This window comes from Acomys minous (genome assembly GCF_964271855.1).
Source record: "Acomys minous genome assembly, chromosome: 14".
NCBI classification, from domain to species: domain Eukaryota; kingdom Metazoa; phylum Chordata; class Mammalia; order Rodentia; family Muridae; genus Acomys; species Acomys minous.
In genome coordinates, this window is record NC_140496.1 from 93,164,035 (window position 1) to 93,182,188 (window position 18,154).

Genomic DNA, 18,154 nt, shown 5'->3' on the forward strand with positions numbered 1-18,154 from the left:
TAACCACTAAGACATCTTTCCAGAAAGCATCCTCACCCACTTTTTGTTTCTGTTTTGTTGGAAACAAGGTTTCTGTGTAGCCCTCCCTGCCCTGGAGCTCAACTTTGTAGCCGAGGTTGGCCTGGAACTCAGATATCTACCTGCTCTGCCTCCCAAGTGCTGGGATTAAAGACCTGTGCCACCAGTGGGAGGCCTTGTTTCTTTTACACTGTATCTCTGACTGACACAGAACTCAGAGATCCACTTGCCTTTGTCCCTTGAGTGCTAAGAATAAAGGTGTGTGCCTCCTTTCATGGCCTTTCTTTTCTAATTGTGCAAAATAACTCTTGCCTATCCCATGTTGAATCTAAACATCTATTTGCTTGTTTTTCTAGTAATAGTTATTTTATTACTTTTACTTATTTAGTGAGGGGACACGTGTTAAGGAGCTCATGTAGAGGTCAGAGGACAAGGGGTGGGAGTTGGCTCTCTCCATCATCATGTGTGTTTTGTATTTGGTTTAATTTTGAAAGTAGAATTGGGAGTGTCCACTTTGGCTGAGTAAACTATTTAAATTTGTCCTAAAAAGCTACTTACGTCTGTTTAAAAAATTTTAAGGTATGATTTAGTGTTGTATGAAATTGGTATTGTTCTCTGATTTATTTTTTCTTATTTTTTTTACCTAAATGAGCAGTTAAAAATCCAGATTTTGTACAGGCATGTAAAGTGGAATATTAAACTGAGCTGGAGTTAGTCCATTCTTTCATGTACAGGTTTGCATGCTTGCAAATCAGTACAGTACTCTTAATAGATTTTAGCTAGCCATGTGCACTCTTCTGGCCTGTTATTTCTGTATTGATCAGCACTTAGGCTATTTTTAACTATTAAACATTGCTATGATGAGCAACTTTTCCTATATAAGAGGTTTTATGTTAAGTGGATGTTTTAACATAAAATTGAAGTTAAAAACGGCACTGATCAAATGAACTATCTGATAGTAGGTTGTGACCCACAATTATTTAGCTCTCCCTTGTTTAGAAAGTATAGTGTGGGACTGGGAAGATGGCTCAGTGGTTAAGAGCACTGGCTACTCTTCTGGAGGTCCTGAGTTCAATTCCCAGCAACTGCACGGTGGCTCACAACCATCTATAATGTGATCTGATGCCCTCTTCTGGCCTGAAGGTGTACACTCAGGCAGAACACTGTTTTCATAACTCTTTTTAAAAAAGAGAGAAAAGTTGTGAATAAAAAAAGAATTTGGGTATAATTTTGGGATTGTAGTTTGACTTCAACTTCTGGAATTTGTAGCATAGGTTCTCCTGAGAAACAGTGAGTAAAAATGAGAGCATGTCCTGGGAAGCTAGGACTCTACTATTATGTGACTGGTTTGTCTTATGGGCCAGAGTCTTCAGTAGTCTGTAGGAGTGGGCCACTCTTACCTTGTTGTGAGATTACGTTAACCCTGGGTTGTTTTAGTCAAATGTGCAGGCCAGGTGGACAGAAAGAAAAACTTCATTGATGTGGTCAAAATGAGTAATGTATAAATTAAGATCGGGGCCAGGGAGACCACACAGTTGGTTATATTTCACACACTGTTGCCTGAACCCAGGGCCTTACAGATGCTAGGCAAATGCTCTGTCATTGAGCTGGTATTTTGTTTGTGTTTGTCAGATAAGGTTATGGAATAATAGGCATGCTGCCATTTTATCACATTGCTTGTCATGTTCACCTAAATCACATGCTGCTTTCTGTTTCCTAGTGCACTGTTCCTGGTTCTCTTCCTTCTGACTCGTGTGAGTTGCCAGTCTTTTGCTGTGTCCCAATTCCTGTTTGGTTTCTTGTCTCACTTTGTTAGATCAGCATCTCCTTTGGTTTTGTTTGTTTGTTGTTGTTTTTTAAAGAAAAGGTACATGAGCCGGGAGAAGTAGGAGTCGTTTTCCTCAGTGGTATAGCTACCGAGATTCTCTGTACTCCAGCAGATAACCCTGCCCCCCATGGTCCTGCAAACAATTCTAATTAAACTCCGTGGCTCACAAAACGTTAGAGGAAAAATAGAAAGGAGACTTGAAGAACAGCTTGCTCAATGGCACTGAGAGATAAGAGAGAGCAGTGGGAGTGAAAATGTCAGAGAACATGTGAATAAATAAGTGTGCATGGGAATTAAGTGGTTTTTTGAGACCTTGGTAACTAAGCAAGAGTATACCTGTAGTTTGGTACTTCTTGAGAAACTTGAAGCCATTCTGTGCTCAGCTTCTGTTGTAGCAGTCTGGAAATCTTCATTCAGTCAGTTGTTTTCTTCATGCCCCTATTAGCATGTGTTTTCATCCATTGTGCTGGTGCCTCTTGAATTTTTATTTAGTTATTTATTATTGTGTATACAGTGCTCTGCCTGCATGTACACCTGCAGGCCAGAAGAGGGCATCAGATTACATTATAGATGGTTGTGAGCCACCATGTGGGTGCTGGGAATTGAACGCATGACCTCCGAAAGAGCAGTTAGTGCTCTTAACCTCTGAGCCATCTCTCCAACCACCCCTCTTGAACTTAATTTTTTTTTTTTTTTACAATTCCCTTTATTTATGGTTGTCAAATACTCCTTTATTGAAATATTTTCTCTTGTAATTCTTAACTAGTTGACTATTCCACGATATCACTGTAGGTCTCAACGACGGTGGTAGCCAACAGCATTGCAGCTGCAGACTTTATAGTGGCTCCAGAAAGTTCTCTGGAATAATTTTGTTAATAAGGGTTACTCTCCCATGTGGTGTTTTTCTTTTGACAATTCTTTGGAGGGCTTTGATGATCCGTGCAAAATCAAGCTGCCCCCTTTATCTTGGCTAGTTGTGTTCATAACTTTCTTGCCTTGACACCATCGGTCTTCTGTTGTTTTTATTTACTTATTTATCTGTAGTTTGGATACAGACCCAGGGGCAGAGCAGGCTGACTTCACCAGTGTACTTCAGCCACAGGCCTTTGCTTGAACCTGGTGGTGTGGTGGAGGTGGCTGGAGTGTGATGAGCTGAGAGGTTCAGGACAGCTGAAGACACACGGGCTGCCTCCAAGCAGGAAGGCTGGGATTTTTAAAATATGACAGCTTGAACTGTCACTTCTGACAAGTCTATTAGTATTCATTCATTCCTCCCCCCCCCTTATTTTGTTCAGAGTTTGGATTTCTTAGACTAGCGTGCGTGCGTGCGTGCGTGTGTTCCTAAATTTTATTTATGAATTAATAGGAAACATTCCAGACCAATGTGTCTTAATCCTCCTCCTCCTTCTCCTCTTCATCCTGGTTTATCTGGAAGTAACACAAGTTATAACTCTTGGCTGTTGGTGACAATACACAGCCAATCTTGACGATCATTCTTCAAATAATTTCTGGTGAGATATTTCAAATAACTTTTGGAGAAAGGCACCTCAGAAGTGTCAGTGGTTTTGCTCTTGCTCCGTTTGATGGTCACATCCCCTCCAAGATTCCCAGCTTTCTCATTTGCCTTGATTGTCTTCTGGAGGAACTGCTCAAAACTGGCAGCATCCACGATTCCATCCTCTATAGGATGGGTGCAGTCAAGGGTGAATTTCAAACCCCCCCCCCTTTTTCCCCACCCTTCTCCATAAAGTTTTTCATGGGCGCCATGGTGGTAGAGGAGGTAGAAAAGCTCATGGGCTGTTTTTTGGGGGGGAATTTTCATGTATTTTCTACCTAGTCTTTTAGAGCTTTTAAAAAAGATTTATTTATACAACGTTCTGCCTGCATGCCTGAAGAGGTCACCAGATGTCACTATAGCTGGTTGTGAGTTACCATGTGGTTGTTGGGAATTGAACTCAGGACCTTTAGAAGAATAGCCAGTGCTCTTAACCTCAGAGCCATCTCTCCAGCCCCTTTAGATCTTAATTTTATTGCAGGTGTTAACTTTTATTTTTGCTCCTTTTTGTCTTTTGAATGTTCTTTTTCTTTTCTTCCTTCCTTCCTTTTGTTCTTTGTTTCTGTTTTTGTTTTCCAGACAGGATTTCTTCATGTAGTCCTGGCACCCTAGAAATTGTTCTGTAGACCAGGCTGGCCTGGAACTCAATGATCCTTCTGCCTCTGCTTCCAGAGTGCTGGGATTAACTGGGTACACAGCCACCACCACCACTGGGCTGAATGTTCATTTTCTTATAGCTTTTGTAATTATTTTATGTGTGTGTGTAGATAGGTAGGTAGGTAGGGTAGAGAACGCACCCTTTTCTTTGCCTATTTTCCTCTAAGATTGTTATTTTACTTTGAACTTGGGACAGCAGTTCTGGTAGCTTGAGGTAGCAGAGGGAATTGAGGAATCTAGCTTCTTTAATTGATTTCTTTATTTTATCCCTAAAGGTGCTGTCAGCTTGATCTACATCGATCCAGTTACCCTTTGTCCATCTGCATTCTCATGTCTCCTTCTGCTCTTTTTAGATTAGTGTATTCTGATTGCCTTGTACTAGTTTTTAATAGATAATTTTGGGGGGCCTTTCAAGACAGGGTTTTTCTGTGTAGCCTCAGCTGTCCTGGACTTGCTTTGGACAAGGCTGGCCTTGAACTCACAGTGATCCAGCTGCCTCTGCCTCCCAAGTGCTGGGATTAAAGGCATGCACCATCACGCCCGGCTTTAATAAAAAAATTTAATACATTTAAATAAATGTGCCTGTGTGTCAGTTTCACTATGGCTATGTGGACCCACATGCAGGTGACTGCGGAGACCAGAAGAGGGCACTGGCTCCCCTGAAGCTGTAATTACAGGTTGTTGTGAACCATTTCACATGGCTGCTAGGTACCACCAACCTTGTGCTTTGGAAGGTAGCATGTGCACTTAATTGCTGAGCCATCTCTTCAGCATGGTGACATTTGACTATATATGGATAATGCACACAGAGATAGCACATTGCCTGATAGTAACTATTTAATACTGATCAGGTAAGAATTTTCAGGAAGTTCATTGTTGTGACTCATACGTGCAGTTCCAGCACTCCAGAGGCTGAGGCAGGAGCATCACAGCGGGAGACCCTGTCTCAAACAAGAAACAACAAAAAAGAGAACTCATAGTTTTCATAAGATGTGGGGTTGAAGTTCTCCTTTTCAAAATCATGAAGTGCTGTTTCTCTGATTTGACCTCATTCTTTGATATAGAGCCTTCACCCTGTTGCAATGTTGAGTTGTAAGGTAAGTGTGCAGCTCCATTGCTGTAATAGTGTTTCCTTTTTAATAGGGCATTTGAAATAGTGAGGTGAGGAGGAGTGCAGGGGGACTGGAGCTAGGCTACCAGTCATGCCTGTCCTTTAGTTACCACTACTGTGGCATGGAACTTGCTCATTCATTTGGTTTCTTCAGGAAGGGGAGTGTTGGCATTAGAGTCGTCTGAGTGTGGTGATCATGTGGGTAGTTATTCCCAACCAAGTCACCAGCCTGAACTTTTCTTCCTGTATCGCACTTGGTGTGTGCATGCCTGAGCTGGGAAGGGCTCATGTAAGAACTGAGGGTAGGCTGAAGCTGTTGAGTCAAGGACTGTAATTTAGGGAGCATGCTGCGGGAAGGTTAGGTCACATACTTACTGAAATACTTACTGAAATAGGAATGCTGATAATTCAGCTTCTGTAGTTTAAATTTATTTTTCCTAATAGTAAAGTTGAAAAGACTAGCCAGACCACCCCAGAGTCTAGAAATCTAATTGGGTGTGCCCCATTTACTCATCTGCTGTCTTTTCCCAGTTCATTGCACCTGAAACTACTGATGACTAATTACAGTTGTCAGCTGTTGATCACTTTGTTGCATTACTGCTAAAACCCTTCTTTATTTTGCAATTAAAGAAATTGATGGCTATAGGGAATTTTAGTCACTTAAATCCCTATTCTAAAAAACTTTTACCCCACTAATTAAAATGTAAAGGAATTGTCAAATAGGGATTACAACTAGATTCAGGCTATAGACTCCTTCTACACACACCCCACTTTGTAATATTTCCTCCTAGTCCATCAGAAATTGGTAGGTCTGGAATTGCATTTGATGTTATCAGAGGAAAACTGTAGTAGTGAAGCCAGAGCCTGGGCAACGAAGCTGTTAGTTCTAGCATGGCGTACAACTGCAGCATGATGGGTGAGCAAATGTGACAGACTTACAAGTTTCTTTCCTTCTCTACCTCTTTGGTCTTTAACTTGATGCTTGACTTCAGTACTCATTGTATTCCCAATTAATAAGTCCTTCAGCTCCATACTATGCTCTAGCCATTCATTAATTTATCAAGGCAAAAACAACAACAACAACAAGCAAACAAACAAAAAGAAAATGAGGGCAAAAGTATTAAAGCTTCAGAATAGAAAAGGGAGTAGGAGTGTCACAGTAGAGTTGGGTCTCGGCTCTGGGAGGGGTCGAGTGATTTTCTCTACTGGGTGGCTACCCACAAGTATTAAGTAGACATGATGCAGAGAGGAGGGGTGAACAGAATGTATAATATTTTTTCCTCTTTTCAAAATCATAGCATACCCAGTACAATCTCCAGTTATACAGTATACCTCACATGGAAAGCCATGAAACCCTACAGTTAGTTTTTAGTCTCCCCCCACCCCTTAAAAAAAGAAATGTAAAAGAAGGGACTGAAAGATGGCTTGGTGGTTAAAGGCTTGAACTGTTTTTGCATAGTTACCTGAGTTAGGGTCCCGGCGTTTGTAACACCAGCTCCAGAATGGATCCAATGCCTCTGGCTTTGGTGGGCATGTACATTCGTGTACACATAGTCCACATGTGTACACATAATGTAATTAAATATATAATATTTTAAAATGGATTAACATTTATAATTCTGGAATTATTCCAGATCAAGGAAATTCAAGGTCTACAATAGAAATGCCCGTAGGTTACTCTTTGGTAACGGGTACATTCATTGTGGACTGACAGTTGAAGGAAAGCTTTTCATCTATTAATTCATCTACTCCTAACAGTGGATCCTCTCAGATAAGTGCTGCAATGCCCATCTCAAGGAGAATGAGACACAGGAAAGCTGTTACATACTCAAGATCACACAGGAGTGGCAAATGTGGGGTTCCAGTGTGGATAGCATGGCTGTAGATATGAATTGAGCCCAGTGTATCCCACATAATAGGGGAAAACTTGTGTTGCTGAGTTGATCCAGCACATGTGTTATCCGGGCGCTTGGATGGTAGAGGCTTCAGGATCAGGAATTGAAGTCACCTGACTACTTCTTATTGACACCAACTTAGGCTAAGGCTACAAGAGACCTTGCCTCCAAAAAAAGGTAGTACTGCTTTTATAAAATGATGTATACTGTGAAAAATGCATGTGATTGATTTCAGTAGATATATAATTACTGTCAAATGCTGTAAATGTTCCCAGATGTTAACTTCACATCTCAGTACCTTAGCTTACCATCATACTGGGTCACACTTGGAGTTACTGCTTCAAATCTGTATTTGAGCCATATGCTAAACTGGGGGATTTTACACACTTCAAATGAAGAATAAGAGTTAGCTGAAAGAAAAGATGAGTTAATTGTGGTATGCAGGTGGTAGACACAGACACATGGTGTGGAGGGCTGGTCTTATTCCCAGAAGAGATGGTCTAAATGCATGTTATGTTGCAAGTTGGTGACAGGTTTAAATATTTAAAACCATATACCAGGTTTTAAGCATACCAGGATTTTGGGAACTGACACAAATTTTTTGTCATCAAAGCGAGAAGAATTTGAAATTTCATCACATTTATTAGAGAAAATACCACAAATATGGGGTAGACCAGGAAACACTTAGCCATATACTATTAGGACTGTGACACGTTGATGACGTAACTTGTTGACATGTGTTAGTTTTACAGAGTATTGAAAGACTGTGTTTGCTGCGGCTAGCTGTTAGATTGTCCAGCTCTTGCTTGGCTCTGTGCTGCCTTTTCAACTCTGCACTCTTGGTATAGCAGCTTACTAAACTGGGGGTCCCTAAAGAACAATGCCAAACCTTGTATTTGACCCTTAAAAACTCAGTTGATATAAAACCAGGTTTACTCTTCTGCACTTAACTGACTGTATGTTTCTCTTACTTGCCATGAGTATTTACTCTCTCTGACTTGCACTGCTTACACAGTGACATCTGAGGCCTTCGCAGCCTCTGCAGCATACTGTCCACCTCCACTTTCAGGTACTTTAGTTATGATCTCATAGATAAACACACGGTTTTGCTCTTATGAAATGCACTTGTTACATATGCTGTGGCCTTTTAAGGGCAGGCTGTCTGTTAGGTTAAACATGTGCTAGGTTATTTTGAGTAGCCATCTTATTAAATTAGCTTTTACTTTTGTCCAAATGATTTGTAAATCTAAAAATCCTGAGTAAAACTGGGCATTTAAGATGTGATTGGAGAAGATAGCATGGTGTGTGCCTGTGCTCAGGAGGAGTTCAGGGTCATCATTGTGAGTTGGAGGCCCTTCCATGCTGAGCTGTCATGTGAGTGCTAGGAATTGAGCCCAGGTCCTTTGGAAGGGCAGCCAGTGCTCTTAACCGCTGAGCCATCTCTTCAGCCCTATAACACACACTCCACTTTAAAAAAAACACTCTGCTTTTTTATGATTTACTTTAAAAATTTTATGTGCATTGATATTTTGCCTTCATGTGTTGGTTACAGATGGAGTTAGAGATTGTTGTGAGCTGCCAGTAAGTTTGTATTTAGCTGCATGTTTGATAATATGATTTTAATCCCAGCACTCAGGATGCAGAAGTTGGCAGATCTTCCAGTTCAGCCAGGGCAACATAGTGAGACTCTGTCTCAAAAAAATAAAATTAAGGACTGGAAAGATGATTCTGTGGCTAAGCGCACTGGTGCCTCTTCTAGAATACCTTCCTTGCTTTGGCTCCCAGCACGCATATCACCACCTATAATTGCACTTCTAGGGGATCTGATCCTTCTGACTTCTCTTGCTATTGTGCACATACATATGTGCAGGCAAAACACTCATACATATAAAATCTGAAGACTTTCAAATTGGATAATTTTATCCCAGTGCTAATTGTAGTTAAATTTTTGTCTTAGCTGTTATCTGAATCATCTTTAGACTTACAATGTCTTGACTATTAGTCACTTAATTCTTTACTGTGTAATATTTAATTGATTGGTAGATAGCTAGCTTAGTAGGCTCAAGATAACATTATCCTTTCTGAAGAGTGCAGTTTTAATTTTGGAGGCAGTCTATAGATGTCTTGACATGTATTAGGATTTGTTTCTATTATTTCTTAAGACTTAAACCTTATTTATAATACCATGAATTTTATTCCTAGGACATGACTTTACTCTGGTTTTATCTGAAAGCTGAAAGACCCCTGGTTGCATGGGCTCAGTTTCCCTAACACTGTGGTCTCTGATGCTTTGACCATGTGCTCTCTAGTAGACTGCCCAGAGTCACACTATGAACGTGCCACTCTAAGAGTCACCGTAACACCAAGGCTCTCTGCATAGTGCTCACTTTTCATTTTATCTAAGACACTGTCACCCAAGGTGCACAGGCTGCTGTTCCTCTTTTTACAAGCCATTGAAATTCCCACTGTTTGTCTGGACAGTATTGTTTATTTATGCTAACCAGGGAGGAAATTGCATTCAGTAATTGTCTGTTTGAAGTCTTTTTTTGGGGGGGGGGGTTTGTTTTGTTTTGTTTTTTTCCCGAGACAGGGTCTCTCTGTGTTAACCTTGGCTGTCCTGGACTTGCTTTGTAGGCCAGGCTAGCCTCGAACTCACATCGATCCACCTGCCTCTGCCTCCCGAGTGCTGGGATTAAAGGCGTGCGCCACCACGACCAGCTTGAAGTCTTTTTTAAAAAATTAATTTATTCTTATTACATCTCAATGGTATCCCACCCCATGTATCCTCCCATTCCTCCCTCCCTCCCCTCCGATTCTGTTTGAAGTCTTAAATGAGAAACTATCTGCTAATGCTTGGTTTTGTTTATTAAGGAGTTGACTACATGTAAATGTTAGGGCCTTGATTATTCTATATAAAACCCAAATTTATTCAGTTACTAAGTTCATAATTTCTGGTTAAGTACTGTGGCTACTGGTAATCCAGGTATGAGCAAAATTAAACATAGTTGATGCTGAGTGATTTCTCTATGCTCGTGCGCACGCTCTCCCTCCTGTGTGTGTGTGTGTGTGTGTGTGTGTGTGTGTGTGTGTGTGTGTGTGTGTAGATGGCAACAACTTGCAGGAGCCCATTGTGTTCTGCCATGTGGGTACCCAGGGATTGAACTCAGGTTGACAGACCTGGCAGCAAATGCCTTTACCTGCCAAGCTATCTGACCAGCCTATTTATTTTTTCTTTTCTTTCTTGTTTTGTTTGTTTTTGTTGTTGTTTTGTTTGGTTTTGGTTTTATGAGTCAGAGTTTCTCTTGTACTCCTGGCTGTTCTGGACTCACTTTGTAGGCCAGGCTGGCCTCTTACTCACAGAGATTCACCTGCCTCTGCCTCCACAGTGCTGGGTTTAAAGGTGTGTGTTTAAGCAATTTTCTTTTTTTCCCTTGCATAGAGCTTTGCGGTTGGGTTTTTTTTTTTTAACTTTATATCCTGTAGCCCCCCTCTCCCCCCTCTTGTCCTCGGAAAAGCCCCCCATCAAGTTGCCTTAGGATTGAGCTCATCCAGTGAGAGGCCAGGCCAGGCAGCCTGTTAGGGGGAAGTGATCTAAACAGACAGCAGAGTCTGTGTCAGACAGCATCCACTCAACCTACTGGGAGACCCACATGAAGATCACACTGCCCATTGGTTACATATGTGTAGGGTGCCTAGGACCAGTCCATGCAGGCTCTTTGGTTGGTGCTTCCATCTCTGTAAGCCCCCATGAGCCTACATTAATTGACTCTGTTGGCTGTCTTGCAGCATTCTTGTCCCCTATGGGCCCTTTTATCCATCCCTACCTCTCCACAAGGTCCCCTAAGCTCTACCTAATGCCTGGCTGTGAGTCTCAACATCTGATTCAATCAGCTGCTGGGTGGAGCCTCTCAGAACCGTTAAGTAGGCTTCCTGTCTGTAAACATAGCAGAGTATCATTAACAGTGTCAAGGGTTGGGCTCTCTCCCATGGGGTGGATCTTGGGTTGGGCCAGGCATTGGTTGGTCATTCCCTCAGGCTCTACTATCTTTATCTCTGCAGGGTAAATTTAGGGTGGAAGATTTTGTAAGTGGATTGGTGTTCCCCTCCCATCAATATAGGTCCTGCCTGGCTAGAAGGTAGCTTCCTCAGTCTCCCATGTCCTCACTACTAGGAGGCTCAGCTAGAGACATCCCCATATCCTCCCTGTTGCAGGTCTCAAGCTTGTCTCAGTGATGCCCCCACCTTTGGTTTCCATTTTCTCTCCAGGCCCTCAAACCTCCCCTCCCCACTTTGTCCACATCTGATCTCCCTCCTTGTTTCCCTCCCCACACGCTTTGCTATCCAGTTCCATCTCTGCTTCCTCTTCCACTGTCTGTTCTGTTTCTGCATCTGAGTGAGATTCATCCTTGGGCCTCCTTGCTACTTAGCTTCTTTGGGTCCTGTAATATATGACTAATATCCACTTATAATTGAGTACATGCCATGTGTGTCTTTCTGGGTCTGCGTTACCTCACTCAGGATGATCCTTTATAGTTCCACCCATTTGCCTGCAAATTTCATGATTTCCATATTTTAATAGATGAGTAGTATTTTACTATGTAAATGTAACATAATCCATTCTTTGGTTAAGGGACATCTAGGTTGTTCCCAGTTTCTGGCTATTATGAATAAATACGCTGTGAACATAGTTGAGTCAATGTCCTTGCAGTATGGTGGAGTATCTTATGGGTCTATATATGCCAGAAGTGGTGCAGTTGGGTCTTGAGGTAGTACTATTTCTAAGTTTTTAAAAAGTGGCGGATTGAATTAGAAAGTGGTCTCTTATTTTAAAGTGGTGTTTGTTTAGTGTGTGTGTGTGTTCACTTCTGTGTATCTAATACTCAAAGCTAGCTAGCCCACAAGCTTCTGAGTGGTCTTTCTGTCTCTTGTTTCTCATCTCATTATAGAAATACTCAAAGATGCTTGTTTGACATATGTCTGGCTTTTTTGTTTTGTTTTTTCCTATGTGTAGCCTTGTTTTGTAGACCAGGCTGGCCTGGAACTCACAGAGATCCACCTGCCTCTGCCTCCTCGCCTCTGGAGTGCTAGGATTAAAGGTGTGTGCCACTGTGCCCCGCCCATGTCTGGCTTTTATGTGGGTTCCAGGGATAGAACTCAGAGCATCAAGTTTTGGTTAATAATACCTGGCCCCCGAATAATTTTTATGGACTCAGAGAATAAAGTCTCAGTATATGTTAGAGGCTGATTTAAATAACTAGTATTCTTTAAATTGAATATTGTTTCTAGTTTGAGGTTTTTAGAACATCTTTTTTCATTTAAAGCTGATAGTTGGTCCGGAAGTATAATGTAAGTGTTATTTTACACACACAAGACAAGGCCTTAGGTTTGATGCCTAGCACTGAAGAATATATAAATTAAATAAAAATACTAAAAATGGAAGCTGAGCAGCTGGAGAGATTGCTCTGAGGTTAAGAGCACTGACAGCTCTTCCAGAGGTCATGAGTTCAATTCCCAGCAACCACATGGTGGCTCACAACCATCTATAATGTGATCTGATGCCCTCTTCTGGCCTTCAGGTGTACATGCAGGCAGAGCACTGTATATACAATAATAAATAAATCTTTAAAAAATGAAGGGCGGGAGCGAAGCTCAACTGGCTGAGCAATTTAAAAGCACCAGCTGCTGCTTTTTCGGAGGAAGCTGGTTCAGTTCCCATCACTCACACGACTGACGATAGCAGCCTGCTCTGGCCTCTAGTGAGCAGACATACATGCAGGCAAATCACTCATACATATAACAATCTTTTTAAAGGTTTTTAAAAAAGATTTATTTATTTATCTATTTATTTATGTACATAGTGCTCTGCCTGCATGTACACCTGCATGCCAGAAGAGGGCACCAGATCCCAATTTAGATGGTTATGCGCCACCATGTGCTTGCTGATAATTGAACTCAGAACCCTATGGAAGAGCGGCCAGTGCTTTTAACCTCTGAGCCATCTCTCCAGCCCCTTAAAAAGTGTTTTAATCTGACAGCCAAATATTATTAAAGTGAGCATGTATGCATGTGTTCTAGCATGTTTTAGCTTCTGTTGCTTTTCTTTGGCTATTTGTTAAGCTCAGATTATAATAGGCTGAGGAAACAGCAATAGGCAAAGTGGTGAATACTTTAAATTATTCCCAGGCTCCTTTTTCATAGTTTAGGTGAGAACATTAATTATGCCTTGCCTAGAAGAAGGACAAGATCTAAGTCATGTCCACCTTCTTTCCTTATAACCTGTTGAATATTCCAAAGAGCTGTTCTTCAAAGCAACGCGTCTTACATGAAGTTACTGTGGACTCTGTATTGATGACTTGATCACTTGGAAAACTGCTTTTTTATTGTTTTTCATCATTTTCATGTGGTTGTTATAGTTGCCAAAATATGGCTTTAAGCCTCTTTCTACTCTACCTCAGTAATGTAGAATACTTTATTGTTTTGTGGACCTGGGAATTGAACATGCTCCCCTGGTGTGCTAGAAATGTTTACCATTGACCTGTGTCATCAGCCCTTTTAACAAATGTTAAGAAAGTTGGATCATTGAATTTTATGCACAGTCTTTAATGATTTAGGAAATGTATAGGTGATGTACATTTTATAAAAATTGCTTTTAAGTTTGAGAAATCCTCTTGTCATGGAGAGCTAAAGTAGTCTGTGTCCTAGAGGTTGGTGTGTAGTCTATGTTATGACATCAGCTGTTCTCATTAGTGTTGCTGTCATGGTTATTTATGTTTAAAAACTTAAAATCCTACTTTATTTCATTTTCCACTAGGAAACCACCCCTACCACAAATCCCCCACCTGCGGAAGAGGAAAAAACAGAATCTAATCAGGAGGTTGCTAACCCAGAGCACTATATCAAACACCCTCTACAGAACAGGTGAGCTCTCTGACTTAGGTAATAAGGGCGTGGGGAACAAGCTAGGTTTACAGAGAACAGTTACGGTGGTTTTAGATGTGCCCAGGTCTCAGCCCATAGAGGAGTTGTGTTACAGAGAAGGAATTCCTCTAAAGGATATGGTCAAACAGAGGACAGCGTGGAGGGCCGTGGGAACCAGGAACGTGGCTTATTCAAGGTTTCACAGTCTCCATTATGTTAGACAATTAGAACTACTCTGTGTTGACTTCAGTGAAGGTTTTTAGTATAGTGTAGGTGAAGGAATGAGAACTTGGAGTGTTTGGAAAGTGTATAGGACTAACAAAAAGCAAGGATGGGCGGGGCAGTGAGGTCAGACTGGGGAAGGAGAGAAGGGCATGTGAAGGCGAGAGGGCAGTGGTGTGTTGACACACGTTAGGAGCGGGAGAGCCGAGAAGCAGGCTCTCACATTCCGAAGTGTAATGGGAAGATGGGTGGTAGTTCATTACAGGGTTTTCTCCAGCTTCACCTATGCCTCCCAGTCTGATTTCTGGGTTTACTTACTATTTACTCAGATTATGAAAATTATTTTTACTTCAGATGGGGGGCGGGGAGTGCAAACTCAAAATATTTGTGAACCTGGAGAAAAGAAAACTGGAAGTGACTTTAGAGGGTCCAGCTTCTTTCTGGTTTCTATGTATGTTTTTTGAGGCAGAGTTTTTACTGAGTTCTCTTGAAAGCGTGCAGGCCTATTTGTAATTTGTTGTCATATTTTTGCCTTTCATTACTATGTTGTAGACATACTAAAATGTTAATACAAATGTAGCTGATAGAGTTTTTTCATAGGAGAGACTCTTTGGCTCAGTGAATCCTTGAGGAACACAATTAAAGTTGTATGAGGATAAGAATTGTCACACTGTCTCTAAATGGTCTTTTCTTAATAAAGGGTCTTATAAGTGAAATGGGGTGGGAGCGGGGCGTGCTGGAGAGACAGTTCAGTTCAGTGATTTAAAGCACTGGCCGCTCTTGCAGGGGATGTGGGTTCAATTCCCAGCACCCACATAGCAGCTCAACACTGTCTAACTCTAGTTCCAGGGATGGCACCCCCACAGAGACACACATACAGGCAAAGCACCAATGCAGGGCCATCCTGGCCTGTATAGCAACTCCCAGGCCAGCTGGGGCTACATTGTTGCAGAGGTTTTTCCTCATGACTCATGAGACTCAAAATATTATTTTACAAATAGGCCATATAACAAAGCATCCCACCCATTTCCTGCCTCAGCTGTAGGCCATCAGATTTATTATCAGGTGAAGTTTCCATACAGACACAAAATACTTCTCAACAGTACATAGTGAGACACTATTTCAAAAAACATAAATAATAATTTATTTTAAAAATTAAAAAAAAAAAAGACAAGTAGAATAGATGGAGGACTGCGGGTGTAGCTCAGCAGTAGAGCATGTGCCTCAAGTGCAGATCCCTGGTGTTGGCCCTCAGTTTTATAAAAACAAACCCTAAGAAAGGGTTCAGCATCAGCTTCATATAATTTAAGATGACAACATAGCACTAGAATCATAAGTTTGTTTTTGCCATTTCAATGCTATTTTATGAACCTTAATTCTATGGGTTGGAGCTCAGTGGTTACAAGTACTAGCTGCTCTTGCAGAAGACCTGGGTTTGCTTCATAGCACCCACATGGTGGCTCACAACTGCTAGTAATTTTAGTTTTAACGGATCCAATCCCACCTTCTAGCCTTTGTGGGCATGCATGCCTAACTCGACCGTTTAGTCACCTGAGCGCTGCACACCTTCATTACTCAATAGAAATGTGATATCATGGGAAAGTATAAACGTGGTCCTTGTGAGAATCCTTAGGAGATTTCAGTTTCTCCGTAAGTTATAATCTTTTTGGGAAAATACTATATAGTACTTTATAGTTGAATTTTTTTTTTTTGATACTTGAATCAATTGATTTAAATTTTGAGTTTCTTTTTCTATAACACTTATAAGATGTAATGAGTGGAGGGCAGTGTATACAAAGTAGGCATGTTTTGCTTTCTCGGGTAGTCTGTTTTGCCTTCCTCCCCTTTGTTAAAGTTGAGTTTTTGTATGTGCCTGCATGCACATAAGTTGTTGCTGATGAGACATCAGTCTAAATTGAAAAATTAGGCTTTCTTACTAAATGTGCATTTATTTATTTGTCAAAACATTTTCAAATTCTTTTGATCACTTGAGGTTTTCTCTGTGGACAGTCCATTGTGTGTTTTTCCCATATTTTTTCTTTTTCCTTTTGGATTCTTTCAAGTTGATCTCCAGCCATTTGAATAGTAGTTATATTAAATCAGTAAGTGAAGTTTCAATTTACTTTTATTAGGTTCTATGGAATTGGATTTAAAAGGATTTTAATATTTATGTAGGCAAATATCACATTCCCTATGGCTTCTAGATTTCCTGTTAGTCTTAGAACAACTTTACCATGGAGTAATTTTTATAATAAATATATGCTAAAGTCTTATGGTTATATCATTCAGTTTCAATAATTTCTCAAATGTTTGATCTTATAACCCCTTTTTAACTTAAAAAACAACAACAACAAAAAAAAAACCCCATTGTTTTTATGTGTATAGTGTGTTGCCTCCAGGTGTACCATATGCATGGTGGCCATAAAGTTTCCAATCCCTTGGAATTAGAATTACACACTGATTGTGCACTCCCACATGGCTGCGGGAACCAAATGTGGTTCTCTGCAAGGGCTTTCTAGATGTCCTTTTAGTCTCTGCTGTTGTGTTTTTTTGTTTGTTTGTTTTGCTTTGTTTTGTTTTTTGAGACAGTTTCTCTGTGTGGCCCTGTGTAGCCCTGGCTGTCCTGGGTCTCATATCAGGCTGGCCTCCAACTCACAGAGATCAACCTGCCTCTGCCTCCCAAGTGCTGGGGTCAAAAGTATGTGGTACCACCCCCCAGTTTTTAAAAAACTCTTAAAAGGAGTACTGAGGACCCATGTGTTTCTGCTTAGCTATATTCCTACAGGAATGCTAAAACATGGCATTGGGATCCATTGGCTTTTCTTAGACTTCGAACAAGCCTTTTACTTGTGTATTGTTCTTGCAGTGTGATTTATGGGTTGCTTTAAGAATAGTCCAGAGGAATATGCAGATCGTAGAAAAGAATTGTTGACAGATTTCATTTAGAGCATCAAACATATCCCCTCTAAATTCATCTGAAATACTGTTGTTTTGTACAGTTGTCAAGGTTACCGCAACACCTGCAAGCTTTCCATAAATAATTTTTATCTTGAATACTCAAAATTTTAAGTAATAGGCTTATAATCTGCCCCCGAAACATATGTGTAGCTCATCAGTTTTTCAAATGAAATTGGAAAAATGACTTGTTTATATCACCATTCAGTTAGCTGTATTTTGTTAAACAGTAGACATGTTTTGTATGTAGAAAAAGGAGAAGACAAGGAAACAAAAATTTAGTATGTAGCCCAATATAATGTGGCACTCACTGGGTTAGCCCAGGCTAGCCTTCAGTTGTTCTCCTTGAGCTCACTGAGTTGGAATGTGGTTTGAGCCACCACACACAGCTGGGATTATAATTTTTGTAGGCTTTGTTGTACAGCTTCTGAGGACTCACGGTGCACTTCAGAGAGCACACAGAGAAGAGCCCTGTTCAGAGCGCTACAAGTGCTTCCTCCAAATAGTTTCTGGAGGTTGGTATGAAGATGCAAAATCTAAAGGCACAGAGAGCTGACTGGCACTCAGAATAAGAAGTTATTACCAATTAGAAACTATAATATATAAAATTGCTATAAGATAGATATTAGGAATAAAACATTTTGCCACAGCTATATAGAAATTATCATACATTATTTCAAAGCGTATCTGTAGATCTAACTCATTTTATTTTTGAGTGTATTTTACTACAGCCTCACATTTAATGTTTACCCCTTCTCTGTACCCCCTTCTATGTTCCTTTGCTAATTTCTACTGTTGTTAAATAGTGTGCTTTCTTAACCTCTACCGTATTTTGTACACTATAGTTGCCTCTTCTGTAAAGAATTTGTTATGTAGTTGATAAACAGTGCTGTTTACTTTTAATTGTGGTGCAGAGAGTAAAACCTAGGGCCTGGCTGGCATACACTAGAAAATCACTGTTTCCCCAGCTAAAATGCATCCTTTTAAAATGAAAA

The 18,154-nt window shown here is 40.7% G+C and overlaps 1 protein-coding gene across 1 annotated transcript in view; it reads left to right on the forward strand.

Moving 5' to 3' along the window:
• The window catches only part of EIF4E (eukaryotic translation initiation factor 4E), a 36,599-nt gene that overhangs the window by 8,702 nt on the left and 9,743 nt on the right, over positions 1–18,154 (forward strand). The window contains exon 2 of the mRNA XM_084757413.1: positions 13,876–13,982. Within this exon, the coding sequence (XP_084613539.1) occupies positions 13,876–13,982 (107 nt within the window). The remainder of the gene's footprint in view (positions 1–13,875; positions 13,983–18,154) is intronic.